The 26,404-nt window shown below is 41.3% G+C and overlaps 2 protein-coding genes across 3 annotated transcripts in view; one reads left to right on the top strand and one right to left on the bottom strand.

Annotated features, from left to right (window-relative positions):
- Positions 1 to 1,793: 1,793 nt before the first annotated feature.
- Positions 1,794 to 17,859, bottom strand: FAM72A (family with sequence similarity 72 member A). Of its 2 annotated transcripts, XM_051998511.1 has the most exons (5): positions 15,610 to 15,768; positions 14,159 to 14,236; positions 9,584 to 9,708; positions 7,077 to 7,114; positions 2,075 to 2,157 (listed from the first exon to the last, which is right to left on the bottom strand). In XM_051998511.1, exons 1-4 carry the CDS (start codon positions 15,759 to 15,761, stop codon positions 7,098 to 7,100), a joined length of 372 nt encoding a protein of 123 aa, XP_051854471.1. In that variant the 5' UTR covers positions 15,762 to 15,768; the 3' UTR covers positions 2,075 to 2,157; positions 7,077 to 7,097. The 2 variants fall into 2 exon arrangements, with proteins under 2 accessions (XP_051854470.1, XP_051854471.1); XM_051998510.1 differs by lacking the exon at positions 7,077 to 7,114 and having other exon boundaries at positions 1,794 to 2,157; positions 15,610 to 17,859.
- A 158-nt stretch (positions 17,860 to 18,017) lies between these two features.
- Positions 18,018 to 26,404, top strand: part of SRGAP2 (SLIT-ROBO Rho GTPase activating protein 2) — a 250,781-nt gene continuing 242,394 nt past the window's right edge. The window contains 2 exon segments of the mRNA XM_051998502.1: positions 18,018 to 19,839; positions 20,813 to 21,482. Coding sequence (XP_051854462.1) covers positions 21,416 to 21,482 — 67 coding nt within the window. The 5' untranslated portion in view covers positions 18,018 to 19,839; positions 20,813 to 21,415.

Below are 26,404 nucleotides of genomic sequence, written 5' to 3'. Positions count from 1 at the left end.
TGTGGCGTAATGCAAAAGGTATACAATTTATATTCAAGCCTTGGCTCCGATACTTTCTGCTATGTGATCTGAAGGAAAAAGGATGGGAAAATAGAAATCATGTTGGATTTGGAGTCAGAACCTGGCTTGCTGTTTTTGTGATCTGAGACAAGTCAATTCACCTGAGCCTGTTTCCTCATTGGTAAATGTTTCACCTATTTGAACATTTCTTTTGTAAAATGAGGATAATACGTTAACTGATCTCACAGGGTTGTTGTTAACCCTATAACATTATGAGCAGGCATTACTGAACACTATTTTTAAAAGATTATTCATCAGCTAAAGCTCTATCTTCTTCACACCCTCATTGTGGTTCTCAAAAAAGGCTGTGATAGCAAAGAGGAACCTGGAAGGTAAAGCAAACTGGAAAAGACTCTAGAATAATGGTCTGGGGACTGTATGTTTATCTTTGGAGAATTAAGCTTATTGATACAATACTAGAGAATTGTCTACTAGGTAAGAATTTTTTAACCAAGACTGTTCATGATGACTACTATAAAAGGCATGAGGAGATTGTGATCTGTGTCAGTGGAGAAAAGTACCAAAAACTAATGAAATTACAGACTTTCAAAATAGAGAGATCATTATTATTTACCAGTTTATTCAGCCTTGAAATTGAGGATTGAGGTCACATGTCTGCATCTAGGATAAGTTCCAACATGTCCTGATTTGCTTTTGGAATTACAATGATCAAAATGCTTCCTATGGAAAATTTGTATGAACTGATGAGATTGATGGAGATGAACTGATTGGAATGTGTGCCCTCAATTACATTGGAAAGCAAGCAGAACCAGGAAAAAAATATATATGATGTATGACAATGTAAAGACTATTAAATGTATAATAATGTAAAAGGGAAAAGAACATTAATGGCAAAGTGAATCCTGAGTAGCTGTAATGACAAATCTCAGATCCAAAGAAGAGAAGAAGGGCAAGATGGTCAGTAGAGAGAAAGGTAGAGGGACTATGGGTATGGAATATGGCATATCCAGCTGTCAGTCAGCACTTAAATATCACTTAATGCTTAAATGTTTTTGTTACAATGAGCTCAATGGTTCATGGTAGGATGGTATCTGAAAATGACAGTGAAAAAATAACAAAAGATATCCATAAAACATTTTAAAGCTCCATATAGAGAGTTACAAATGTTATGATAATCCAAGAATCCAAAAAATTTCTGACTTTTTAATCCTGAGTGGCTCTAAAAACAGTTTTTTATATGGAATAAACATGTACAAACTATTAAGGGACAAGTTATTTTTATCTTTTTGTGTGTGACTTAAGGGGTGAATCTATTTATCTAGCAACTGAAATTCATCATTTATAGAGGGAGGCAAGGGAAGGTGAAGAAAATGTACAGAAGTGATCATAAACAAGTATTTGAAATGGCTTCTGATGAAGCAGGATATGCAACATTTTAAAATGGTAGATATTGAAATTCCTTAAACAAATCCATTTAACTCACTTTCTTGACAAGATATCAAGATTATTCTTTCTGAGAATGCTGCCACATGGGGCAAGTTTTCATTTGTTTTACTTGCCAGTTTTATAAGGATTCTTGCTCTGGATACAGACAGAAAATACTTATGAAAACTTGACAGCCTGCTCTATTATCACCTATTAAAACTCACTAAGATTGGATTATTTGTCGGTACTATTGTACTTGTCCTAGATATCTAAAATTAAAATCATTTAGCATCAAGATGGAAGCAAAATTTCCTTAGATTAGGAGATGAAAGAACACAAGGACACTCGAAAGAAATTGAGAATCTTCTCCTTCTGAAAAGTTAACAATGTACCAGAATGAAAAAGTCCAAATGAACTATAGTTATAAAGAAACAAACCAAACTAAGGCAGCTGTTGAGCAAATCAATACATATATAATCTTTGCATTCTGAAAAAACTTCCAATAAATCCTTTGGTTTGTTTATTTGCAGTTTTAAAGTTCATTCATTAATATATTTGGATTTTTTTTAAAATAGGAAAAAGAGTCTTAATACAATATACACATCACTGTTTCCGTTCATCTAATACATTCCTCCTCGGAAATGTCTAACATGTCTTCATCTGTACTTTCTTCTGCCTCTGGCAAGTTGCCCCAAAGTAGCAGATTTACACCTGAAAAGAAAATGTCATCAAATTAATGAAGTCAGGCTCCTTTTCATAGGTTTTAGAGCAAGGACAGACCTTAGTGGCCATCCAGTTCAAATCTGTCTCATTTTACAAATCAGGAATCTTAAGCCCAAAGAGGTAAAGTGGTTTGCCTGAAATGATGTCAACAGAAATGAGTAGAACCAAGATCTGAACTCACGTTTTTTGTCTCCAATTCCAGGAGTCTATTATACTGTGGATTCTTTAATCCTGATACTAACTCAATATGATTTTTAAAAAATATTTCAAAATAGCAGTTGTTAGTCAATATAATTTATCCCAGATCTAATTTTTTAAAAGTAAATTTTACACTAAAATATATAATGATGTCTATTTAAACTTCAGGAATTACATTCTAAAATTTCATTAATGGAAGGGATATTAAGGATTGTGTTCAGCTTAATATTAGGCCTTCAAGCTTAATAGTTTGACAATTTTCTAATTTATTTCCTTTGATTTTCAAGTCTGGAGATTTCACAAGATCTATATTCTCCTTTTTTGGCTAAATACTTTAATTTGATGGGTAATATCAACTCCTTAAAGGCAAGGACTAGTACATCATTGACATTGGTTGGTTGGCTGAGTATATGGAATAGAATTGGATGTGTGCCCTCAATTACAATGGAAATATCTAGAACTTTTTTCCTTATAGGTATGGAAGGCTCTGGCGTCAGTTATAACATGATACACTCTCAGAAAGTGGCAGATTATATTTTAATGCCAAAATGGAAACAGTTTTTAGTAATTGTCGTAGGATCAGATTCTAGCAATAGAAAGGTAGAAAAAACAGTAACCTCCTTTTAAGGCTCAGATTTCATGGAAACATACATATACATACTAAAAGACAGAGAATAACTGTCAAAGAATAAGAATTATTCTGGACACAATGGACACTCTAATAATGACTGGACAGTTCACAAAATTTCAGAAATGGAAAGGCTCTCAGGTCATGGATTTCAGTGCTACCAATAGTTAATATTATAAATGTGATCTGACCAGAGTATATCCCCTATTCCTGGATTTTGGATCTTTCTTGATTACTTTAACTTTCACAATATTGGCTCCTACTGAGCTTGTGGTCATTTAAAACCTCCAGATCTTTTTCAGACTAGCTGTTGTCTAGTCATACTTCATCTTGTTTGAAGTTGATTGTTTTAACACAAAGATAAGATTTGACAGTTATGCCTACCAAATTTCATCTTATTACAATGGGCCAAATCTGACCTGTTAACATTTTTTTGAAGCCTGATTCTGTCATTTAATTTGTCTTACTTGGCTATATATTATCTGCAATTCAATAAGCATGACATCTATGTCTTTACCCAAATTATTTTTAAAAAGGTTAAACAGACATTTGAACTATTAACAACTATTCTTTATTTGTAGTCATTCAAACATAACTTCTGTCTAATTTCATCTATGTTTTGTATGAAAGAAATGTGAGACAATTTAAGGAAAACTATACCTCCAACATTTATCTGAGCTATCAATTTAATAACCCTATCTAAAAAGGGAAGGTTAGTTGAGTATGACCCAGAGTTTAGAAATGCTACCAGTGAAGTGTACTTGGGTTTCACAAGTCCTCTGACAAAGTCTTAGATCCTTAGTAGATGGAAAAGTATGGACTAAATGTTAATATACAACAGTTAGGCAGATTTGGAAATGGTTGAATGAACCAGAAAGTAGTGATAAATTTATCACTGTCAACCTAAAGGGAAGTTTCTAGTGGAAGACTCTTGTAATATCTCCATGACCCTTTTATGTTTATCAGTACTCTTACATTCTCAGCTGAAGGGATTAATGAGCCAGCTCATCAAGTTTGTAGATGATATGAAGCTAAGAGGGAAAGCTAACAAATAAGATACTTGAATCAGGATTAAAAAAAAAAATGGCCTGAATTTAAAAGGGTGAAATTTAATAGGTAAAATATGAAAGCTTATACTTAAGTTAAAAAAAAAAATCAATCATATGATTAGAGAATGGAACAAAGTATAGTTAAAAGAGCAGCTTTGGTTAAAAAGAAAGAAAGAAAGAAAAAAGAAAAGACCAGTTTTTAGTGGATAGCAAATTCAATTTGACTCAAGAAGGTGATAGAGGAACCAAAAAAGTTACTGACTAGAGACTGTATTAAAAGAGACATAGTATTATTTATATAGTGACTGTAAGTTTGCAAAGTGTTTCACATGTGTTATTCCATTTGATCCTCACAACAATCTTGGTGCTATTAATTTCCCCATTTTATTGATGAGGCAACTAAGGTTGAGAGAGGTTAAATGACTTTCCTGGGAGTCTCAAAACGACCGTGTTTCCCCGATAATAAGACCTATCCCGAAAATAAGCCCTCCCCTTACCGTGTAAGATTCCTCTAAAATAAGCCCTCATCCAAAAATAAGCCCTATTGAGATTGCTACTGTAGTGAAGGTGATCCCCTGTGCTACACGCTACATTACAGTACCCTCTGTATGCACTGTCCCCTTCCCTTCCCCCCCAGTGAAACGCACGCCGCGCTCCGAGCTGCATCCAATCAGAGCTGCAGCAGTGAGCGCGTCATCCTGTTCTTCCCCAGTGATTTGCTTGCTGGCGCCATTGAGAGCAGTGCCGCGGAGGAGAGCTGAGGCAGGACAACATAAAAACCCGGTATGTAAGCAGGAGTGAGGGGGCATGATGGAGGATAAAAGGGGCATGATGGAGGATAAAAGAAGAACTCAGGGGGCATCATGGAGGATAGAAAGAGCACTCAGGGAGCATGATGGGGTTAAAACAGTATTGAATAAAGGTACTTTTTTTGTTCACATTTACCTGTTTATTAAAATTGCTGTCAATGTTCATTAAAATAAGCCCTCCCCTGAAAATAAGCCCTCTGGTGTTTTTCTGTCCAAAAAAATTAATAAGACAGTATCTTATTATTGGGAAAACACGGTAGAAAGTATCAAAGTAGGATTTAAACTCAGGAATGCTAACTTCTGATACTAAATTTAGTGTGGCCAAGTCCAAAACAATGAAAATAATAGTTCCTCTAATCTAGTCAAATTATTGTGGAGTATTGTGTTCAATTCTGGGCACAATTTCAAGAAGAATATTGACAAACTGGAATTCATTTGGAAGAAGGTAATCAGGCTTTTGAAAGGACTAGAAATCATACCATTCAAGGGCTGAAGAAAAGATGACTTCAGGAGAAGTTAATAACTATCTTTGAATAGTAAGAGGGATGAGGAAGAAGGGAATGTCTACTTGGCTTCACAGGGCAAAGCTAGGGAAAATGTGTGGAAATTGCAGTCAGATAGCCATCTTGGGAGGCCATTATCCATTATAGAGGTTTTGAACAGAGGATGGATGACCACTTTTCAGGGATGGGTTAGAGAACATGACCTTTGAGATCTCTTCAAACTGTGAAACACCATGATATGCTTAATTCAGTTTTGGACATACAACTGAAGATAACAAGTAGTGAGTAGGAAATTTAAGTCTAGTGCTCAGGTGAGAGGTGGGGGAAGGGGTGAAGGGGAAGATCTCAATTAGGGAGTCATTTACAGAGGAGAAATAGATGGAGGCATAGTAATGAGCCCAACTTCTTAAATTGTGGTTTCATGACACCACATGGCATTTCATATCTGAATTGGGAGTTGTGAAGTTATGATTTATTATCAATAAATATTTGATTTGTATAGCTATTTTATGTTTCTATAGACCAAGGATCATGTAGAAATTTTTCAGGCGAGAAGGAGTTGTCAGTAGAAAAAATGTAAGAAGCCCTGACATAAGAATTCATAGACAGAAGAGATCGGGGGCAGAACTTTGGGGAACTTCTACATTTAGAGATCAGGGTGAAGAAGAGGTAAGAGTAGCAGTCATCAGCAGTATAAGGAGGACTGTAACGGTTCAGTTACATAGAAACCTAAGGAAGAGAATATCAAAGGAGGGAGTTATCAACAGGATCAAATCCTTATTGGGTAGCTGCAAAAGGACTAAAAAAAGTGCTATAAGATTGTCAATTATGAGATTACAATGCATATATTGGATTACTCGGTATCTAGGGGAAGGGAGTGGAAAAAGGGGAAAAAATTTGGAACACAAGGTTTTACAAAAATATATGTTGAAAATTATTTTAATTTAAAAATAAAAAACTATTATTCTTTTTTTTTAAACACAAAGAGAAAGCATTTATATTTTAATCCCTGCAGGGAGAGGCTCAGACATACCTGAGAGCCATCCCAACTTCCACCACGTACTCTTGGAACCTGACCAGCTTTGGCTTGTCCAGGACTTAAAAGCAAAAGACCCGAGCCTCTCATTGGATAGACTAAAAGGACTTAACCATCCTTGACCAATGGTCACCAATGTTGGCTGCCTTCCACAGGTCACATAACTTCCTGCAACTTCACTAACTTCCGTATCCCAGGGTTCGAAGTTTATCCCTCCAGAGATCATTTGACCCCTCTCCACAGGGTCTCAGCTTTGGGAACAGGAATCATGTGGCTCAATTCTGAGAAATACTTCATCCAATCAATCCCATTCAGTCCTCCCTCTTTTTCATCTGTTCGAAGATTTCTCACCCCAATATATTCATCTTCCACTAGGGCATCTCTGTGATCTGGGCCTTAGGCTGGTCCTTCTTCAGTACTAACTGTAATTCACCCTCTACCATTTAGAACCAATACCTGCACACTAGTGGAAACTTTCAGGAACCACGTTAGCTATGCCTGAACTTGGCTAAATCTTGAACTACTTTAAGATTGAATAAAAAGCTATTATTAAAAAAGATAAGATTGCTATGATCTTTGAGAGTAGTTTCACTAGGATGTAGAGGATTGTATGGTACAATGGAAAGAACACTAACTTTAGAGATAGAAGATCTCAGTCTGAATCCCCATTCTGCCATTTACTACCTGTATTAATTTCCATGGGCCTCATCCAGTTTCCTCATCTGTAAAATAAAAGAATTGTCTGAGATGACCTATAAGTGTTCCTTTTCAATTCTAAATCTATGAAACTATTGTAGAAATTTGCCAGGGGTTGCAGAGTGAGGAAATAAAATGGATACTCTTTTACCTTTCTTCCTTAAGATTGAAAGAAAGAAGGAGAAATGATATAGTAGCTCAAGGCAAGATTAGCACAGTCTTAGGCTTTATGCTTGATCATGTTTGAAATAACCAATGGAAAGGAAGAGATTGTAAGATGCCAGGGGTAGTGAGAAGGGGAAGTGAGAATGGCAAGAAAGAATGATAAATAAAATAAGTTTCAAGATGAGCTGGGAGAACATGAATGAAATGGTAGGTGGAAGGTTTGGCCTTTCTAAGGAAACCCAACATCTCTTCTAAGATGAGAAGGCAAAAAGACAGAAAAAAAGTGATATAGAAAGTTTGGGGCACATATGGAGGGACTGAAGAAGTCCATTTCTGATTGTCTCAATTTTCTCAGGAAGTTAAGAAGGCAGTATTCATCTGAGAGTAAGGAGGTGGGACTAAATTTGGTTGTTCATAAAGAGTGAAAGTATTCACAGGAGAGAGAGTTGATCATGAAATGATTAAAGACTGCAGAGCAGTGTTCCGCTTAACATAAATTTGTAGAGGACCCATTAAGAGTTAGGAAAAACTTGCTAATGTTACTAGTTGTGAAATTTTAGAACAGGTTATCTAGGAAGGCTTTGAAAGCTTCTCTGGGAATTCTCCATAATATGGGAATAATAATCTTTCTGGGGTGATTTTTAGTATAATATTAACTGAAGTGATATTTGGGTTTAGAAGAGACATCATTTTGAAGTCAGAGATTTTTCTAAGATTTCATGGATATTCCTTTGACCAGCTACCCAGGAGACTTGCAAAGATAGTTTCCATGCCATCAGAAGCAAATTTCTAGAAAAAAAATTGCTTCAATTACAGTATCAATGTTATGAAGGATTCTTGGAGTCAATACTCAGGGACATGAAGTAGTTTTAGCACAATTGTTTCAAAGGAGGAAAAATAAACTAAGAGATTGAATCTGACAGAAGCAGTACCTTCCTTTCTCTGTTAAGAAGGGAGGAAGGAAATCCTGTGATACATCTGTTTCTCTTGGATTAGATTGATGTGAATGGAATAATGCAATGCTTTTATCTTTGAAAAATTAAGCAATATTAAAGTGAATTAAAAAAAAAAGTTCTGTGTTTTGAATTCAGGAAAAATGGTATCAAAGCAAAAACTTCTCTTAATGTGCCCCATGTGACCCATGATTACCACAAATATACATCTGGGGGCTTAAATTAGAGGAGTTTAAATCTCACATGAGGGAATTCAGATTGGCACTTAAGTGCAAACAGCCTGTTTTAACTACTAGATTCTTAAATTAGGAACTTGAATGATGACTTGGGAACCAAGGTTAGGTCCCAGGTGATGAATGAATCTCACTCTACAGAAAATGCATGTGGGGAGGACTCAGTAATACACATTTTTAACACAATAAAATTTTTACCATTTTTTAAGTCCAAGGTTTTCTTTCTCCTAAAAAACCCCCACCAAACTTCTTAAGTACAAAATTTATGTTAAAAAATGAGCAATAGTAAAAACTTTAGTGCTAGTTGTTGACACAGACTATCAAGCTTTCTTCAAAGCTAAGGTAATATTAGACAATTAGAAGATGTATTAACATGACCAATTGAATGGCTCCAAGCAATTATGTATCATGCATCATGTATAAATATCCATAAAGCATTGAAAGCATAATTTCTTACCAAAGTAATTATCAAGGGTAACTGTTTTTTAAAGAGTCAGATATTTACATTCTCTACACTAATAAAGCAATTCTGTCCTTATTATAAGCAAATCACATGAAAAATTATTTTTAAATGTGAGATAATATAAACACACAGAGTAAATCAAAAGACTCTTTTAAGAACTCTCTGGAGTAAGAACATATATATTGGAAAAGAGATCAGAATAATTAAAATATTAATCAAATAAAAAAAAGAATCTAGGTAACTTTGCACCCTTAGAAAACAAACACAAAATGATAATAAATTTTTGCCAATACTCTCCATAAGTGAATGTTTAAGAAGAAAGATTTTAAATTTCAGTAGTAATTTCAAGGTTTTATTTAACATAGGCAGTAAAATTGATATCTCAGAGTCCAGTAATTTAGGGGAAGCTTCCTGGGAGAGGTCATTGTTAAAAATAGATTAATTTCTATGTGCATAGTTGGTTCAATCTGCAATAACATTTTTACTATATAGCCACCTAGGAACAAATATTAGCAAATGATTTTAAATATTCTTATATAGCTTTATTCTAAACCTGGTAAGATAACTATTTTTATGTAGCTTTATTCTAAATCTATTAAAACCTCCAAAGAATCCTGAAGCTAACAATGACAATTTGAATTATGTTTGTGTTTTATGGATAAGATAAGAGATGTTTCTTACCAGTGGAGTCTAACCGGTTGATACCAAAAACTGCCTGACTATGAAACATCCAGAAATGCCCGTTGTTGCAGGAAAGAAGGCAGGGTTTGCATGGAACGATCACATGATAACCTACAATGTTCCCACTAAAACATAAAACAAGAATCATCACCTTTTGAATAATATTTGTTCATTTAAAAAGCATTTATTAAGTGCTTATGAAGAGCCTGAAACTGTGCTAAGTGAGGTAAATAAAAAGACAACAATGAAACAGTCCTTGGCCTCAAGGATTTTACATTCCATTCATCCTCCAATCAAACCTATTTGTAGGCAATATTGTAGGGGGGAGTCTTAAGTCATGGACTATATTAGAGGGCTTCAAACTTCCATTCCCACTCTGAACATTTGAGATTCTGTGATCATGATATATTATGCCTACAAGGGCCCTAAAGAATTTAATCTATTCCATTCATTTTACAAATGAGGTAACTGAGGACATGGGAACTCAGCTATTCTACAACTCCAAGGGATACAAAAAAAGGGGTGTGTCTGGTAGGTTCATGGTACTTTAGGGCTATATTATGGTTATATCTATAACAGCAAAGCTAAGCAATGAATTAGATCAATGTAAACAAATTATTTGTATAACAATTCCTATCCCTTTTTTGCCTTCTATTCCTCAATAACACAAGTTTTGAGGGGTGTGAATTCAGAGAACCACAGACTTAAGAGGTGGAAGAATTGTCAGAAGTCATTTAGTCCATACTTTTTTTTATATGAGAAAGCTGAGTCCCAGCACTTTGAGGTGTCTAGTGCAAGATCACACAAGATAGAAAAAAGCAGAATCAGGATTTGGGTAGGATCCCTGTGATTCCTAGTCAACATTTTTTTTCCCTCTCTGTAAACAGTTTCTAGATCTTTTATTTGTGATTACAAATATTAAGCAATTATTTAATAAAATACTTAGCTACCTGATCCCCAAATAATGCAATAAAATGAAAGATTTCTCTAACATATTCAATAATATATATCTTTTAATAATTTTACTTAATACATACTGTGGAGAAAATGGTTTGTCAATTTGTCAATGTACCTCAATGCTGAGTGTAAGCAGGGACAGAGACAACAAGAGAATAGAATATATTCTGAGACAGCTTTCCAAAAAGAAGTTCTAGTATAGTGTAGTTGAACTATAATCTGAGAATAACAGAAAATACATATAAAAAAATTAAGCTAGATAAACCAATATTCTTTCCATTAAATCACATTGTTTTCATGATTGTCATAACTTTACATAATCATAGTGATAGGTAGCATATGTAACAAATTTGCAAATGACATAAAATTGGGAGTGACAACTAAATACTTTTGATAATGAAATCTGGAAAAGCAGTATGGCACACTAGGCAGAATGCTGGTATTAGAGTCAATAAGATGGTTTCAAATTCTGCATTTGATCTTTATTGACTATATGATGATGGCCAAGTCCCTTATGCCCTTTGAGCCTCAGTTTCCTCAAATTTAAAATAGAGATAACACTTGTAGTATTTACATTATAGCATTGTTTTGAGATACAATTGAGATAAAATAGTAAAGTACTTTGCATATTTGCAAATGTAAGTTATTATTTATAGTATGGCTAGCTGGAATGGTAGGCTAAAGACACCAAGATAAAATGTAATAGTGACAAGTATAAAATTATATCCTTTGGTTAAAAAAAGATGTACTACATGAATAACTGTAGAAGATTGTGTATTGTGGTGGGAGAGGGAATGGGAGAACATAGTTAGAAAGCATTTTGGGTGAAAAAGATACAGGTTTTGCTAGAGCAGATAATTCAATTCCAACAAACAATTACCTACTGTGCCCAAAATACAATGCTAAGGGATAAATGGGAAGTGTTGTGCTAGGTGATGTGGAAAGAATGAGAAAAATAAAAAGTCCCTACTCTCAAGGAGCTAACATTCATGGGGGAGGAGGAAGAAGAAAGGGAAATTACAAGATCAATATGAATCATCAATGTGATGTGGCAGCCAAAAAAAGAAAAACATATCAACAGATGTACGTTATGCAATTTACAGAAATGTAAGTGAATTGTAGACCTGAAGTAGAGTGTGCAGTGCTGGGTGTCATACTTAAGGAAGACCCTTAACAAACTGGATTTAAAGAGAATAACCAGGATAGTAGAACTCAAAACCATGCTATAAGGAAATTGCAGAGAAGGACATTTTGGTTTAATTTAAGGAAACACTTCCTAACAATTAGAGCTACTTCCAGGAGTAACACACTGCCCCTGGAGACTCTTTGATTTCCCTTTCCCATGGGCTAAGGGTAAAAGGAATTGGCAATAATTAGCCCAGAGAAGAGAGAGCTTGGCAGGAACAGATAGCATTCTTCAAATATATTAAGTGTCTTCACGTAGAAGAGATTTGACTTATTTTAGAAGTTACAGGGAATCAGATTTTGAATTGACATAAATGAAAACTCCTTATGAATTAGAACTTCCCCCAAATGCAATGGACAACTGGTAGTGGGAGGTCATACTAAGCAAACTTGGGAGTTCAGGTATTACTTTTGCAGCATCTACTTCAAGTAGAAAAGTGATGGGAATATCGCAGTTGAAATTTCTAGATTAGGGAACTCTGCTTTCCTCTAAATTCTAAAATTCTAAGTAAAATGCAGCAACTATTTTATATTATTACATCCTCAAACTTCTTGGCTAATGTTTTATTTATTCTTAATATCTGTTAAGAAATCAGGCTATGTTTGTCTAATTTATTATTTATACCTGAAGCAATTATTTCTTTACACCAATCCATTTCTAAATTTATTTTATAGACTCTTACTAAAATTCCACTCTATGCTTCATCATGAGCCATGTAGGTTATAGGGACTCTGGATTCTTAAATGTTATCATCCTAAATAGAATGTGAACTCTATAATGTCCCACTAGGTTGGAAAGGCTTTTGAGTCTGGAACAAAAGCTTGTTTTCCAAAGAGTAGTGCATAGAAACTCATTATTATATAATATCATATCATATAAGTGCATAGAAACTCATTATCATAAGTTTGCTCACCAAATGATGATGATGATGATGACGATGATGATTATTTTTAGCCAACCCAATTCATGAAAGCTGTCTATTATGAGGGTTTGGAGCTTCAGCAATAAAATGACGACTAAAAGATTCTACTTCCTACAAAAATATCTTGACCAGGTAGAACAGAGGAACACAAAAATTCACCATGTCTTCTTTTATAATTCTCAGAACACAACCTTTTTAGATACTCAGCAGTAAAGAGACAGTGTGGTACAATGAAAAGAACAATGAAGTTGGTAACAAGGTCCAAGTTCAAGTACTGATTCTCTTGAATTAGCTGTGAGACTTTGATAAGTCACTATGTAACATGGCCTGTCTAAGGTGCCAAAAATAAGGATAAACCTTCCTGTACTATGTATTTCACAAGTCTGTTGAGAGGATCAACTGATCTGATGTACGTCAAAGGCAATGTAAAAGTAAATTAATATTATATACCAGCTGTGCCTTTTTATTTCTAGGCAGAACAGTGATTGAAGTTTGTTATATAGGATACTAGGACACTCTGGATTCTACTATCTACTGAACAAACATCATTAGCTCTGGAGATCCAAGATTTCTGCTAGTTTGAGTCACTCCTGTGATTTAAAGTTCCTGTATGTTCTAGTTCTCTGTTGCCACCCAAGAACTGATCTACCAGATGGAGCAATAGGAGGACAACATGTGTCCCTGAAAACCAAATACAAGCTGGCTACTCCAATTTTAGACTTGGCTGTCTTTGAAAATGTTCAAAAGTAAAGTCAATCTATAATGAATGTGGAATTTGCAACAATTTTCACCCTTTTCAGTGTTAGCCAGCTAATGAAAGAAGATCTGAATTTTCCATAAAGCATTTATTATCTGGTCATATGGTAAACAGCAGATAAGTAGAATGATGTTACTATTTTTCATAAGATCTTAATAGTTGGAGCTAGAAAAGACTTTAGAAGTCATTGAGTCAAACCCCCTCATTTTATAGGTGACCAAACTAAGAAGTTAAGTCCGAGGTTACACTGTCAATAAAAAGTCTGAGAGGCTGGATTTGAAGACCAATGTCTCTGACTTCAAGTCTAATGCCCTAGGAACTTCCCTATGCTGTCTTCCTTTTTATGTCTTTCCAATATACTTCATCTTGAAGTGTTTGTTTTTGTTTTTGTTTTTTTTTTTTGGTGTGTGTGAGGCAATTGGAGTTAGTGACTTGCGCAGTCACACAACTAGGAAATGTTAAGTATTCAAAGCCAAATTTGAACTCAGGTCCTCCTGATTCCAGAGTCAGTGCTCTATCCACTGCACCAGCTAGCTGCTCCAATTGCTATTTCAAATTGTAATTTAATAAACTTTCCTCTAGTTATTTTCTCTGAATGGCTTTTAAATGTTCCTTTTATAGGGAAGAGGGATCCACAGTTCAACCCACAGATGGCAACCAGTGCTAAGAGTAACCCATTACATTTCACTCTAATTCAGCTTCAACACTTGTCCTTCCAATCCACAGGTAAAGTAAAACAGTGCCATAAATTACCATTTTAAACAGGCGATGTCCTTCAGTTTGCATTGGCAGATTTCAGTAAAATAACAGGTTCCAATGAAGTCCACTGCACTAGAAGGGAAAACATGTAAGGATAGTTAATTGCTCTTTTGATCAGTGAAGCAGCACTGATTTGGTAGATTCAAAGGCCTGGAAGAGACCTTAAAAAGCCAGCTAGTCTACTCTCCTGTCTACCGGCAAAACTACATTGTTTTTCATAAATTTAACATCTGCCAACTTGTCATGAACTTCTAATAAATCTTTCACTTTTTTCTCTTTCTAGTATTCATTGATCCACATATATTCAACACATTATTACAGCCCCATCTCTCATGAGCTAACAAGAACAGCAATCAACATGAAAGTTCCTGGTTCTATTCTAGACCCATTAGCACTAACTTGTAAGATAACCAGCAAGTCATTTGCTTTTTTAACTTTCACTTCTGTGCCTCAAATATGAACTCAGAGGCAATGTAGTCAATTGGACAAAGCATGGAAGCTAGGAGTCAGAAGTCTGGCTCTGCCATAGACCAGTCTGTGACTCTAAATGAGTTGAGAAACTGCACTGAACCTCAGGTTCTTCTTCAGAATGGGGATAATAATACTGATATCGCTTACCTCATGGCAAATACTCTGCCTACTATAATTTGACCATCATACCATGGTTACTCGACAGATACATGGATTGATATTGTAAAAGTTTTTGTGTGTGCTTCTAAGCTTTAGATAAAACACAATTTATGGCCAATGTGTGGTAATCAACCCATTCCTTTGCCTGTAAGCAGGATCAAACTCAAACCCAATAAAGACAGATCAGCAACTGTCCTATTTTTGAAGTACAGCTAAAAAGATCCCACAATCCCATTTGGTTACCTTTTATAGAATCTGCCAATTATCATGAAATTATTATAGTAAATCTTAGTAGCTCTTTCTATCTTAATCTATTTTCTTTAGTTCTGTCCTAAATGAGAATAAAGAATAGCTATTTGCCATCCCTCAGGTCAATCAAACCCTCAAAAGTACTCCTTCATTTTCCCATTCAATTAAAATCAAAGTTTAGAATATAATGAAGAGCATCACATAGGACTTGTCCACTAAGTCGCTGAATACTAGATACAATGAAATAGTAGCAGCATTTAGACTTAAAGGCTATGTGGTCACACAGTTGTAATTGAACTGGAGTCTTGAATCATAGTTGACCACTATGGCTAAACCACAGACCATGTCCAGACATTCAGCCCACTCAGTTTTGCTCCAACAGGATCATCAGATACTAAATCTAAGGCTGGGAGTGGCTGGCACTCCAAAATGATAACCTCATTGTTGTCTCCCACAGGGCCAACCTCAACTTTCCCCTTCTAGTTAAAGGGGGGTGGGGGGGTGGGGGAGCAGGGAGAGGTGTATACCACTGAACTGAAATCTTAAACCTGGTCAGCTTGACTTACTTGGTTGGAGGAATATCTGTAGAATAAAGGTCTATTTCAGTGTCTGCCAGCAAGACAGCCTTCATCCCCCTAGAGCTGAGCACTTGCTTACAGAATTTGCAGCACAGGATAGACACACACCGATTCTTGAAGCTATAATTGCTGGTAGACATGATGACTCAAGAGAGGATTAGGAGAGTGTTTTGAAAAAGGAAGCAGGGCTTGTGCCCTGTCCAGTCCAGGAACCCCAAATTGGAAGACTGAAGTAAGAAGTCTTAGGGCTAAGCAGGAAATTAGACCTTTTGCTCAGACTGAGGGAAAGACGTAGCTTCCCCCCCACCCCCCCTCCCCTGTAGAAGGAGCCAGGGAAGGGGTCAAGTTTTTTTTCCCTTAAATTGCTCAGGGAATAGTGTGTGTGTGGGGAAAAATGAGCTGCTGGATTATCAGTACCTTTTATCTTAGCTGTTTTTTCCCTTTCTCCTATCTTAATGGAAGCTTTCCTTGTTAACTTGTCTCAATAATTATCTTCCCCCCCTCAGATTTCTCTTCTATACTTTTCCTTTATCTTTAAAATTTTTTCCTCTCAAGTTTCCTCATCTCCAGTTTTCTTAAAGCCTTTACTTCCCCGGAGGAAGATTTTCCCCAAGGGTTCTCTGATCACTTTCTCTCAGGAATTGTCTCCCCTAAATTTTTGGATTTCTCCTTCCCTCCTCCCCCAGCACAATCTACTCTCAGCTCTTTTTCTTCAGGGTGATACCTATCCCACCCCTTAGTTTTCCCCCTCTAGGTTCTCTGCTCCCAAATCTAGTACTCCTTAGTTTGGACTCCCTGTCTCCCTAAACGAATTCTTCAAACACAATCTGTCATGGGCTGCCTCAGAGAGCTCACACCCTCCCTGAAGATCCTTCCGAAGACTCCGTGTCTCTCCCAGAAAACCAGGGCTCTCTCTTTCTCTCTGTAGGCCTCTGCGAGTCCTCTCTCTCCTTTGCTGGAAGGTCCTGCTCTCTTGCTCGGGCTTAGTTACTTGCCTATTGGAGTGACTTGCGGGATGGGCGCCCCTCTCCGTCTCTCTAGCCCCAGTCAAGGGACTCTCACTCGTTCTTTTCCTGTCCCTAACCCCTTCCCTGTCTCTTCTGACTCCTTTCCTCTCGGCTCTGTCAGCGTCCCTCTGGATGGCCCCCTTCGGCTCTCTCTCCCTCCTGACTCCCTTCCTCTCAGCCCTCTCTCTCAGGTCGACATCTTTGAACAGCTGCCTTTCGATGCGTTCTTTCCCTGTCTGGCAGCTCTCTCTGACATTTCTCTCCCTAGCCCTCCTTAATCGCCTGCTGCCAGCTTGCTCCCTCTCGTCCTGCTCCAAGTTCTTCAGCACTTTCTCCCTGGCCCTGCAGAGCCTCCCCCCGGGGAGCTCCCTCTCGTCCTGGTAGGCACTCCTCAGCACCCGTAGTCTGGCCCTGGTCAGGCTCTCGTCTGGCCCTCCTCCTTCGTGGAGTAAGTCCCTGAGTTCCCGATCTCTAACAGGGAGCCTCTCCTCGAGGCTCTCCCTCTCACCCTGGACGGCGCTCCTTAGCACTCTCTCCCTGGCTCTGCAAAGCCTCTCCCCGGGGAGCTCCCTCTCGTTCTGGCTGGCACTTCTCAGTACCCTCTCCCTGGCCCGGCAGAACCTCTCCTCGGGGCTCTCCCTCTCGTTCGGGACGGCGCTCCTCAGCACCCTCTCTCTGGCCCTGGAAAACCTCTCCTCGGGGCTCTCTCTCTCGCCCTGAATGGCGCTCCTCAGTAACCTCTCCCTGGCCCTGGAAAACCTCTCCTCGGGGCTCTCTCTCTCGCACTGAACGGCGCTCCTCAGCACCCTCTCCCTGGCCCTGGAAAGTCTCCCCCCGAGGCGTTCCCTCTCGTCCGGGACGAACCTGATTTCTCTTGGCCTGTCTGAATACCAGTCTTCCCGGCCTAAGCTGCTCAGCCCCCTGTCTCTTTGCGGGTATCTCGGTTCTCTCTCCCTCACTACCGAGACGTCCTCACTTTGGCTCCTCTGCCCCGACGGGTGACTGGTTTCGGCCCTCCCCCTCACTACTGGGACTTCGGCCTGCTGTTCGTCATCTCTTCTTGGGGACCTCCACTGAGCCCTCTCTCGTTCCTGAATGGCACCCCGGATCTCTCTCTCCCTGCAGTAAAGCCTCTCATCCAACTTCTCCCTCTCCTCCTGTATAGCCCCCCTGATGGACCTCTCTCTTATTAGATACCTCTGTTCTGCCCTCGCTTTGTCTTCCTGGATGATCCCCCTCAAAACTCTCTCCCTCTCTCTGGATAACTGCCCCCCCAGCTCTCTCTCTCGAGGTCCCCTCTCCTCAGCCTCTCCCTCCCTCGGCGCCCCCTTCCCTCAGGTCTCTCTCCCCCCTCCTCGAACTGGACGGGTCAGGCGCGCACGCGCTAGCGCGCGCCCTCGAAAAGGCGGGGCAAAGCAGGAGGGCAGGGCAGGACAGGGCAGGGCAGGGCAGGTCCGTTCGGCTCAGTCCTCGCGGGGTTCCTGTCACCGGACACGCCGTTTTCACTCTCCTTTCCTTTTCCTGACCGGCTGTCAGTTTGAATTACCAACGTCGCACTCCTATTGGGGGGGATCCGGGACACGCCCTCTTCTCCCATTGGAAGATTCTGAACACGCCTTCTGGTGAAAAATCTGAGTGGAGGAGAACCTTGTCCAGCCCGCCCCGGCAACGGTGTCTGTTCGATCCTGCTTGCCAGTTGGAAGAATTTAGCTACACCTACTATTTTGATTGGTGAACTTCAAGGAGGTTTAGGCAAGTCTTCGCTTTCGTCCCAGTGAAAAGGAAAGAGTACGCCCTCCGACCTTCCAATTGGAAGACGTTAGACATTCCCCTCAGATTCTTATTCTCTATTGGAGAAAATTCCCCGCAACGCCTCGCCCCCTTGTCACGATCCAATTGGTTCTGTAGGTCCTTTCGAGTTCGCGTGTGGTTGTTGAGCATCTTGTTTCCACCTCCCTAAATTTTTTTTTTTTAACTTTAGTTGGACAGAGGGGTGGGGCTCATCTGGAGAGGTGGGGCTCATCACAAGAGTCCGCCTTTGCACGATAGGCCACACCCTTTGATTGCTCTAGCCCAACCTTCCTCCTGGGTTGGTGTGGAGAGGCGGGAGCAGACTTTTTTTTAGTGGCTCCGGAGTCCGTCAGTCTCGAGGCGGTGGTCAATGATTGGCGAACCGGAGGGTTGGCTCTTCGACATCACTCCGTAGAGCGGGCGGAGGCTCTTGAAGGGGATGGGGGAAAGAGGGAAGCTAGCTGCAAAGTAGCGGGTGGATGGGCGGGAACTGAACAGGGAAAGCGTTCCCGGGGCCGGGGGACCCAGCCGCGCCGGAGCCAGGTAAAGGCTCCTTCCTTCTCCCCTTTCTTCCTCCTGGATTCCAGGAGGGAACCGGGGACTGGGGCGGGAAGGAGAGAGCGGCATCCACTGTCCGTTTGGCTTCTCCGCCATCCCATTGCCCGGCAACCGGCGGTTCAGGCTCAGGGAGACCCTTCCCAAATCCCTTGTGCACAGCCCCTTGCCCTCCCCTGGCCAGCGTCCGCCGTAGCACCCCCGGCGCGGCTCCCTAAGCGTTTTCCGACCTCCATCGGCACTTGACAACCCCCCAGGCCAGCAGAGCAGCTCCCACCGCTCCCGGGAAGGGAGCTGATTAATTACCCACTGCCTCCCGAGCCCGGCAGGCGGCATCGTCTGTCCGTCCGTGCACGCACGGGGCCGGCACCTCGTGCCTTGCTCTCCCCAGCGCGCTCCCGGGGATTGCGCCCAGGCTGCAGCCACTTCCCTCCCTCGGTTCAGCCCTCTAACTTGCAACACCTTGTTGCCCGGCCTCGTCCAACCCTCCGAGATCTGGCAGTGCTCGCCCCAGGAGCGCGCCCCTCCCGAGAGATCAGCCCCTACCCCTCTCCGGCCAAGTGGAGGAGCCCACCTCACTCCCCTCCATCCATTCCCCACCCCCCCTTCCTGCTTCCCGGAGCCACGCCATCCCTCCTCCCTCCTTGCATCCGTCCCCTCCTCCTTTCCTCCCGCTGTCCTTTCCTTCGATCGCGGGAAGGGGGAGACACAGGCGGGCTCCTCTCGCGCTGCAGGAAGGGCAGGAAGGAGAGGGGCGTCCGAGGGTCTGCCTGCCTGCACGCCCGGAGCCCGCTATGCGCCCCGGCTCGCGCTGGAGCCGGCTCGCGTCTCCACAAGCCTTCCTTCTGTGGGGCACCGTTAGGGGGTGAGAAGCCGGGCCTGGAAAATACGCCCCAAGGGGGGAGAGGGCTCCGGCATCTGGAATCTGGCGGCGGGGATGTGGCTGAGAGCTGGAAGAGGCGGGGGTTCCCCTGTTCACGAGGGGCAATCCCAGTAGGCCCGGATGGGGTTCATTTGGGGGGCTGGGGGAAGGCAGGCACGCTGGCTCATTGGGAGTGGGGGGAAGGAGGCTTAGGCTGAACCCCGGCTGCCCTCCCGCGCTTTGCTGGCCGTGCCCTGGCCGGACTCTGCGGCCCCGTTTCCTGCCTCTGCCTGCCACATTTTTCTTCTCGTTGTAGTCCATGCAGAATAGGACTCTCCCCATCGCTTTCCCTGCAGACCTCGCCCTGCCCCTGGTGTCCCCCCCGCCCTTTACATTTGCTGCCAAGGGAAGCTAGTAACCAAAAACAAAACATCGAGGAGGAAGAAGGGGAGGAAAAGTTGTGCACTGGTAGCTTGTCCCTGCTGGGAACTGCATCCGCACCCCCCTCCCCCTGCCCTCGCCTTTTGATCGCCCTTTGATGTCTAGGGGAGATACCGGGATTGGGGCGGGGTCCGATGGTCACCACGTCTGGGGGCTTCGAAGTCCACACCAGGAGGGCTTTGGCTGGGGCTGAGCACTGCTCAGGTTTGGAAAGATTTGGGGGGGGGGTAGTGGGGGAGGTGGCTGCAGCAGTTTGATGGGCTTAGGTTGAGTCTCTCCACAGCCCTCCCCTGGCTCTGGGAGAGCTCATGCTTTCCGGAGGGAACTTCCCCTTTCTCTTGACCTTGCTGTCCCAACCTTCACCTCCCTTCTGCCCACCCTCCTGGGGTGGAGGTGAGTGGGTCTTGGCCTCGGCGGTCCCTAGCTTGGGAAGACGTCGCCTTCCCCACCCCCCAGTCAGCGTATGTATAGCCACACTCCAGCTGATAGCCCCTTCTTCATTCTCCCCCCCCCCCCCCTTTTCCTGCATTTACAGGCAAGTGAACCGAAGAAAACGACTTCCGATCCTGCATTGCTGCTGCTCCCATTTGGGATTTGATTTGCATCATCTCAGGAGCCCGTAAAACAAAACAGAAAAAGAAGCAACCCTCCAGTCCCCGCGCGCACACACACACACACACACACAGACACACACGCCCAGATACGCACCGACACTGACACAGTCAGGCGCACACAGCCCCACACCCCCACACCATGTTGTTGTGCGGAAGGACTTCCACTCCCTGCCTGTGCGGTTGATGTCAGTCCCCAGGACAGCCTCCCGGCGCTGCGGCTCCCCTGGCTGATGCTGATGCTGCGGCTCCGGGCTCCACTCTAGGAAACAGAAGCCGCTGCTCCGCCCCGGCCCCCACCGCCCCCAACATCTGCATGTTCCCGCCGCGCTGGCCGCTCGCTGCCTCCCCAGCCGGCCGCCTTCCGACGGACTGAGGCGCCCCGGGGCGCTGGATTCTGCCGGGAGACCCTTCGACCCTCGCCGGAGGAAATCTTGGGGATTTTAATTTGAGTGGTCCGTTTTTTTTTTTTTTTTTTTTTTCTTCGGGTGGATCTATCCATTCCGGAGCTGAATTAAGAAGGAAACATGACGTCTCCAGCTAAATTCAAAAAGGATAAGGAGATCATAGCAGAATACGATACTCAGGTCAAAGGTAGGTTATTTTGAAAATAACTGTACTAATATAGGAATCCATTCATGGGTACTTGTATGTCTGTACGTGCATATTCACATATTTAAATAGAGGCTTTTGTGGCTCGTCGGGAAGATTTCTTTTCCCCGGGTAGAGCAGAAGGGGGAGTTTTTATTCAGAGAAGATTGTCGGGGTGAGGAGCCCAGGAGGGTGTGTACCACCCCACGATGGCAGGGCTAGGGGCTACGGGCTCTAATGGAGATTTTCTCGAGCTTCGAGATCTGCCCGTAGGGGCCGGACCGGCACGAAAAGTGCCCTTTTGCCTTGACTAGCCTGAATGGGGGGAGGGGCACGTGGTCCTCCGAAGGATAAAAGGGGCAATCCGCTTTTGGGGTCGGGTCTTCAGAATGATTGAAATCTGACAGGTGTTTGGAAATGCTTTTCACGGGCTGAAGGCTAATTCGGGCTGGGAAAGGCTACCTAGAGGTGTTCTTTTTGGAAAGCTCCTGCAGAGGTTGGGTTTATAAAGGTTTTTTATTTTTCCTGCTGGATTTTTCCCCCCTCCTGCAGCTATTTTAAAACGTTAGATTTGCTGTGGCATTAGAGGCAGACCAGGAACAAATTCTGCGGCTAGGCTTACCTCTCTGGTCCCAGGTAGCTCAGCTACACCTAAGATAAGCCAGTTATGTTGGGAGTAGCAATCAAGACATCCACCTTCATCCTTTTGCCCTCCACTCCGAATTAGTATGTGGTGGCCGGGGTTTTAAATTGAATTGTGCATCCCTCAGGGTTGTGGTTCTGGAAAAGGGAAAGATATTTGTTTAACCCTTTGTTCTTTTCCTTTTTTATTTTAAAGCCCTTAATTATTTTCCTGCAAAACAAGTGACCAGTTGTCGGAGATGTGACTAGTGAATTCTTGTAGCTTGTACCCAGCTTCCTTACTGCCCTTCATTTCTTGGATTCCTGCCTGTTAATGAGGAATACACAACCTACATTTGTGTGGCTACCCAACCTGGTCAGCTAATCAGTCACTGGAGATAGCCATGTGCCTCAGTCTAGTGACACTTCAGCTGGGGGATGGGAAGTAGGCCTTGAATGTTATAACACATGCCTGGAAATCTAGGTTTTCCTTTGTTTCAGGGTAGAGGGAAGTGTCCCCTCCTCCTCTGCCTGTATCTGTTAGAAAACCTTTTTATAACACTTCGGATTTAGGGAGAGCTTTGTAACCCTTCCTTCTTCCAGCCAATGCTTGGGAGGGTTTAAAATGGGAAGCCAGTTGATCACTTCAGCTGGAGAGACTTAATCTGCAGTTCCCACCATGCTGGGATCTCTTATCTCCTCAGTTAGTCCGCCTCTAGCGTGTGCTCTGAAGGTCTCTCCTCAAATGACTGAAAGCCCTACTAGGTTTACAGCAGGAATAGGAAGCAAACTAAATCCTAGATCCAGTTGTGCTGGGCTGGGGAGGGGTGTGGCTTGGAGTTGGAATTGAGTGAGGTCTTGGCCTCTAGTCCCGGTTGATAAGCCCTGATTCTCTTTACAAACAATAGGCCACTGGCCTTTTGTGTCCTGTCCAGATTGGCTGCATTCTGCCCGTTGGAATCCCCCCTCTGGTTATAACCAGGTCTGTCCTCCTTCACATCCTGCTCAGAGCTGTTCCCACAGAGTTAATAACTTCCACTGCTCCAGGCTCTCTTCAGAAGCATCCCATCTGACTAAGGGTACAAAGTGATTTTGCACATGTATTTTTAGGAAGCTTCAGGACTGAAAGGTGTTCATAGAACCATCTTAACTACGGATCCTTTTGGTAAAGGAATTCTGGAAATTCTCTTGTGGGTCTCAGAATTAAACACTTGCATATTTACAAACACTGCTCTCTGAGATGATGTAATGCAGTTGGATCTCTGAGGTTTCTCTTTAAGCTTGTCACAGACGGAAGAGTTTTCTTTCCCTCCAGTCTTTTCCCATTGATATTGTATAGAATTTGAGAGCTAAAAGGAACCATAAAAACAGTTCTAAACATCTCATTTTTTGCTGAGAAAACCGGCCCAGAGATTAAAGTATTTATCCAAGGTCACATAGCTAATTAGGAATTAGAACCCAGAACTTGGATTTTCTCTCTAGTTCCCTTTTCAGAATTAAACACTGCCATTGTTCTGTTAAGTATTAGGAAAAAAAACTGACCTAATCTCTGCCCTCAGAGAGTTTATAGTCTAGTAGCTGTTGAACATGGAATTAGGACTTATTTTACTTGATCTTGCTTTAAAGTCATCTGAATAAGTTTTAAGTCTTAGAATATAGATGGACTTTTTGAGACTCTCTCTACCTTTTCTGTGGCTTTTTCTTCCCTTTCTAGTCTTTGTAAGGAGGAGGTAGAACCCTTCAGAGGCTGAAAGGCCCAACCTCATCAATCCCTTTGTGGTTTTGCTGGGGGGCTTGCCCTCAAAGACAGTCAGTCTAACTTGTCTCCTTCCCAAAGACCAGAGCCGGCTTCTTGGCTTGTGGGGATTCAGATTCCTTTAGTAAAATTCAGGCTTTTAGTGTCTGGTCAAATTCCATAGCCTGGCCTCTGGGGCCCCTTGGTTTCTAGAGTATTAGTCCCTTTGCTGGGATTGGAGCTGATAAATGTCATCGAGGATGGAAGGGTAATGTGTGGATAAGTTAATATAATTTCATATCGTGTGGACTGTTGTCATTTTTTTTTTTTGCAGAACCCTCTCTGTTCCTTTTTTTTTATTAATCTGTAAGTTTTTATACTCTCCCAGAAAGCTTGTGATTGACAGTTAATGCAAATATTCCTGGAGGACTAGGCTGAAACAGAGTTGTACTGTGTGCCTGGAAATAAAAATTCTCTTTCTTGAGAACATTGTGTGTTTTTTTTTGTTTTTGTTTTTTTTTGCCATAGGAGAACAGTGTGTGTGCTCCACAGAGCTGAGGAGAGAAATTCTGCGATTTCCATCTGGAGCATTTTGATAGAATAAGCTCAGCCCTTTTGCCTGGAACAATTTAACTCTTTCAGAACTCTTTTTTTTTTTTAAGGCAAAGGATGCAGCTGAGGGTTCTGTCATGATCTGTGTGGGTTTTCAAATGTTGATCGATGGTATTTGAGTAAGTTAATTCCCCAAGGAGATTCCACTGCCTCTTGCCCATGCCAATAGAGGTCTTTGCTGACGATCCTTTTTTTCCCCAGTCCCCTCTCCTCAGGGAGCTTTAAACATAATCAGTTTGTGTAATAAAGCAGCAGTAAAACATCTTGTCTGGAATAGCCTAGTGTATGTTGTTGGGCCTTTTTTTTTTTTTTTTTTTTTTTTACCCTACAGTGACTGGAGAACTGGTCATCTCTTGGGAAGAGAGAGCTTTGTTGCAGTCAGGCAGACTTGGAGAAATTTTTTTTAATTTAATTTTTTTTTCAAGAAAATTTTTAGCATTCATTTTTATAAGATTTTGGCGTTCCAAATTTTTCTCCCTCCTCTCTTCCAAAGATGGTAGACAGCTTGATATCATTTATACATGTGCTATCATGTAAAACATATTTTGGATAAAAATTAAAGTTGGGCAAAATTCAAATTCAAGAAACATGTATACTTGGTCAGGGGGAGGGAGCATTTGGGAGAGGAGAGGCAGTGACTGGAAATGCTATAGGGCCCTTAACCTTTCTAAATTAAGGCATTCTTCCACGGAATGGGAACAGAAACTTGTTTTGGGGAAGCCTATTCAATAGTTTCAGTCACCTCTTCATGTTTATCCCACGTCACTATAAGGTTCTGGTTTAAAATTGGTTGGGCTGACACTCTGGTCAAGTTATTCACCTTTGTTCCTCTAGCTTTTTGGGGAGTGGGGTGGGGTCTGCTTTCATTATAAGCTGGTATAGGAATAAATACTGCTGGGTTTGCAGCGTAGAGATCTTAGAATCAAATCCTGGTCTTATTCCTCTATAACCTTCTTGACCTTGAATAAAAGATTACTTCTGGAGGTCTCCATTTTTTCAGCTGTAAAATGAGAGGAGTGCAACAAATAATTTCTAAGGACCTATCTAATTTCAAATACTATATTTTATAGTATTTAGTATTTATTTAATTATTTAGTATTAGAGTATTTAATTTTACAAGTAACAGGTGCCTTTCCCTGCTCACATGTGAATGATGCTGACTGGCCACAGGCTTGTTTCCTCTTCCCACTGCCCTATGTTTTCTTCCTGGGAAATTCTGTTCTATTCAGTTCATTCAGATTTTAAGGTAAATTTACTACTTATCTTATATCCGAGTCTCTGGGGATTTTATTAGAGAAGTATTATGCTGTTCTTGAAGGGAAAAGCCATCAATATGTAGATATCTATACTATTCATAAAATTCAAATCAACTCATATTAACTAGTAGTTGATCCAGAATTTTTTTTTTTTTTTTGTAGAATATAGTAAATTTCTTTTAGAAGTTGTTTGTTAAAAAAAATAATGACTTTAGTGATTCAGGCTGGTTCCTACATAACTTGCTTAACTTTACTGAAAAAAGGCTGATAGCTTTTGAATTGTCAGTTATAAATTGTGTCTCAGCCATTGCTATTTATTTATAGGGGAAGGGAAAACTGTTCACATGTTTAGAGCTAGAAGGGATCTTAGAGTTCCTCTAGCCCAACACCTCATTTTATAGATGAGGAAGTGAGGTTCAGAGGGGAAATAAAGCCAGGAAGGGAATAGCAAAATAATAATTTGAACCCATAGTCTTTCCCTCCTAATCCAGCACTTTTTCTAATTCTGTTCATCCATACTATTCATCATTTGAGAACTATCTAGAAGTATTAGAAATTGAATAATACTGTAAATAGAATAATACTAGAATTTTATTGTATTATTCAGATTCTTGAATCTCTTTTCTCTGGTGTCTAAACTGTGACTCCAGGTCTGAACCAGGAGAGTTATAATTTGCCATTGCTTTTGATAGTTTCTTTCC

This window comes from Antechinus flavipes, chromosome 4 (assembly GCF_016432865.1).
Source record: "Antechinus flavipes isolate AdamAnt ecotype Samford, QLD, Australia chromosome 4, AdamAnt_v2, whole genome shotgun sequence".
Lineage (NCBI taxonomy): Eukaryota > Metazoa > Chordata > Mammalia > Dasyuromorphia > Dasyuridae > Antechinus > Antechinus flavipes.
Note: the sequence above shows the minus strand (reverse complement) of the source record. Positions and strands in the feature narration are given on the sequence as shown.

Excerpts from the sequence above, each read along its gene's own strand:
- FAM72A (XM_051998510.1), bottom strand. The coding sequence starts at position 15,761 with ATGTCTACCAGCAATTATAGCTTCAAGAATCGGTGTGTGTCTATCCTG. Across the intron at positions 9,709-14,158 it reads GACATCGCCTGTTTAAAATG|TGGGAACATTGTAGGTTATC; the intron begins GTAATTTATGGC and ends TTTATGTTTTAG. Across the intron at positions 2,158-9,583 it reads CAACCGGTTAGACTCCACTG|GTGTAAATCTGCTACTTTGG; the intron begins GTAAGAAACATC and ends TTTTCTTTTCAG.